The sequence below is a fragment of the Polistes canadensis genome, unplaced genomic scaffold (genome assembly GCF_001313835.1).
Source record: "Polistes canadensis isolate GaletaPanama2010 unplaced genomic scaffold, ASM131383v1 scaffold_426, whole genome shotgun sequence".
In the NCBI taxonomy this organism is placed as follows: Eukaryota; Metazoa; Arthropoda; class Insecta; order Hymenoptera; family Vespidae; genus Polistes; species Polistes canadensis.
The window spans coordinates 52,544-55,557 of record NW_014569973.1 but is presented as its reverse complement, the minus strand read 5'-3'; the positions used below and the strand labels follow the sequence as shown (position 1 = coordinate 55,557).

At 26.5% G+C, this 3,014-nt stretch overlaps 1 protein-coding gene across 1 annotated transcript in view; it reads left to right on the top strand.

The window, feature by feature from the left end:
- The first annotated feature begins 9 nt into the window (after positions 1–9).
- LOC106792418 (aminopeptidase N) overlaps positions 10–3,014 on the top strand; it is a 14,213-nt gene continuing 11,208 nt past the window's right edge. The window contains exons 1-5 of the mRNA XM_014758834.1: positions 10–288; positions 724–933; positions 1,200–1,355; positions 1,977–2,306; positions 2,466–2,616. Of these exons, the coding sequence (XP_014614320.1) occupies positions 197–288; positions 724–933; positions 1,200–1,355; positions 1,977–2,306; positions 2,466–2,616 (939 nt within the window). The 5' untranslated portion in view covers positions 10–196. The remainder of the gene's footprint in view (positions 289–723; positions 934–1,199; positions 1,356–1,976; positions 2,307–2,465; positions 2,617–3,014) is intronic.

Below are 3,014 nucleotides of genomic sequence, written 5' to 3'. Positions count from 1 at the left end.
AAAAATTTATTTCTATATATGAAATTAGGATAGTTACAAGGTAAAACGGAGTATCGATTTAAATGACATATACCATTACACCGGACATCAGAACAAATTGCCGGAAAAAGTTATTCCTAGTAGTTATCATTTGAAAATCGAACCGTTTATCGATAAAGGTACGTTCAAGGGTCAGGTTAAGATAAATTTAACCTGTATGGATACACTAGATAGAATAACTGTCAATGCTCATCCGGATCTTCAAATATCCAATGACGTGAAAGTCAGAGAATTGGGATCGGAAAAAACGTAAGCTCTAACATAAAACAAATACAAAAAAACACATTTATATATATTGCCAATTAAGTTCCTATCATTTTTTATTAAATTTTAATTATTTTTGTTTTTCAAATATTTTTGAAAATCATTCATTTGTTCTAACGAAATCTATTATTTGATTTTTATTTTTTCTATATCCGATATAATTTATATTTTAATATTTATTCAAATAATATTTAAATTACATTGTTATATATATAATATTGTTTGTATATAATATAAGTACATGTTATATATAATATATTTATATTATTTTATTAAAAATTTGTTAAAATATAACGCCAGGGTTAATTGCCAATCCAATAATTAACAAAAACAATTATCTTACAACGGATTGCAATTCGTTAACGTTTCACCCATTTAATACACCTAATAATAATAATAATAACAATAATACTAATAAAGGGTCGAGGATGGTCCAATTCCAATGGAATTAAACGTCGCCAAAATTGAATTGCCAACGTTGAAAAAATTTTGGCTAATCATACACTTGGAACAAATATTGAAAATAGGCGACAGAATTGAATTGGATATCAATTATATCGGTAATCTAACGACCAATAAAACTTCCGGCTTGTTCACGAACGAATACGTCGACTCCGATGGAAAAACGCAGTAAATAATTCATTAGATTTGCATTATCTCATTCCATTTGCTAGTTAACTAACTCATTTCATCAAATTATTCAACCTTAATCGTACGAATGATTTCAACGACAGTTTTCATTTGAAATTGTCGTCTTTATGCGAATAATTTTCCTACAAGCTCCCCTCCTCTACCTCCACTTTGCCCCCCCCTTTCCTCCGTCCCCACCTACTGCGGATCTACACCTTGTTCTTTGCATTCATTTTCTTTTTCTTTCATTTTTCTTCCTTTTCTAGCCAATTTGTCGCAACTTATCTACGTATGAATCATGCTCAAGAAATGTTTCCATGCTTGGTCGATCCACAATACAAGGCTAAATTTAAACTGAGCGTTAAACACCCGAAAAATCTCAATCCCACGTCTAATACGCAATTGGAAAGAATTACGAGTATGTAAGTATATATATATGTATATATATGTATAAATATTATTATAATTTAATATGTTATAATAATCGAGACGTTTTATTTCTTTTTTTGTTGACGACAATTAATTTCGAGTTGTAAATGTTATTACAGTCAACTACAATAACAATAAAACAAAAAGAAACGAATATTTAACCCTTTGATTTTTTACGGACGCATATATGCGCTTGATAAAAATTACCAGAGTAATTTATCAACGCATATATATATATATATATTACGTATTTTTTGTTTACAATATTAATGTGAAATAATTGTTTTGAATCTTGTCACGTGAAAATTATAAAATGTAAGAAATTATTAAATATAATTTATTATTAAAATCTAGTAAATAATATCAACCAATGAAAATTTTCGCAATTATACAATAAACTATTCCATTCCTGCAAAACATATTTCAGTTAAAAGTATTCAACAATGAAAGGGTTGAAATGAAATAAGAACACTTTCAAAATATTATCCCTTATTGAGATCGTAAAATATTAATATTATCTTCATTATTATTATTAATATATAATTTAATTATTAAATTAATATTATAATCATTTATATATATATTAAAATTATATATTATGTTTTTTTTTTAAGACCCGAAGAACCTGATACGATTTGGAGTCATTTCGTTGAAACACCCGAAATATCAACCTATCAGCTAGCACTTGTCGTGTCAGATTTTGATAATATCGTACCTAACTTAGAAATTGACGAGATCAATGGATCTAAACTCGATATTAAAATATGGGCTAGAAAAGATTATTTAGAAACATTGAAAGACGTACCGGACAAAGTAGTTCGTATTATGAACTATTTGCAAAATTATTTCAATTGTTCCATAGGTTTAAACAAACTCGACATAATGGCCATACCTATGTTCAATGCTGTCAAAGCATCTGACAGTTGGGGTCTCATGTTTTTCAAGTAAATTATTTTTTTATTCACATTAACTTCATTTACTCTTTTTTTTTTCTAATACTAATACATGTTTTTTTTAATACTAATACAATACAATATTATATATATTGATTTAATAATTTTTATTTGTGTGTGTTTTTTTGTTTTTGTTTTGTTTTATTTTAGAGAAAGCGAATTAAGAAGCTCATTGATTTGGAATACCGCATATGAATTAATTTATCAATGGATAGGACAATACATAACACCTTATTCTTGGAACGATGCACCTGTCAGTAAAACACTTAATTCATTTCTCGCATCGTTGACTACCGTAGACGTAAGTTTTTCTTTAATTAATCAATCATTCGTTATTAAATATCAAATGTGTCTATTTTTATATCATTTATTTGACGTCATTACGTTTTTATACTTATTTCTATTACTAATACAATATAAATTATAAATACAATATGAATTTTTCACTTAACAAATTGTATAATAAATTTGTAAGAAATTCTGCGAAAAAATTCATCTTTGTATTAAACTAATCCGAATTATTTCTTGTCAAACAACAAAATATTTTACGATTAATATTACGTTTTATTAAAAGTATACTTCATAGTTTTTCGTTGATACTTTTTTTTTATGCTATACTGGCTAATAAATTGAAAAAGAAAACAGAAAAAGAAAACAGAAAAAGTTTTTCGAAAAGTAACTAGAGTAGTTACTAGAATA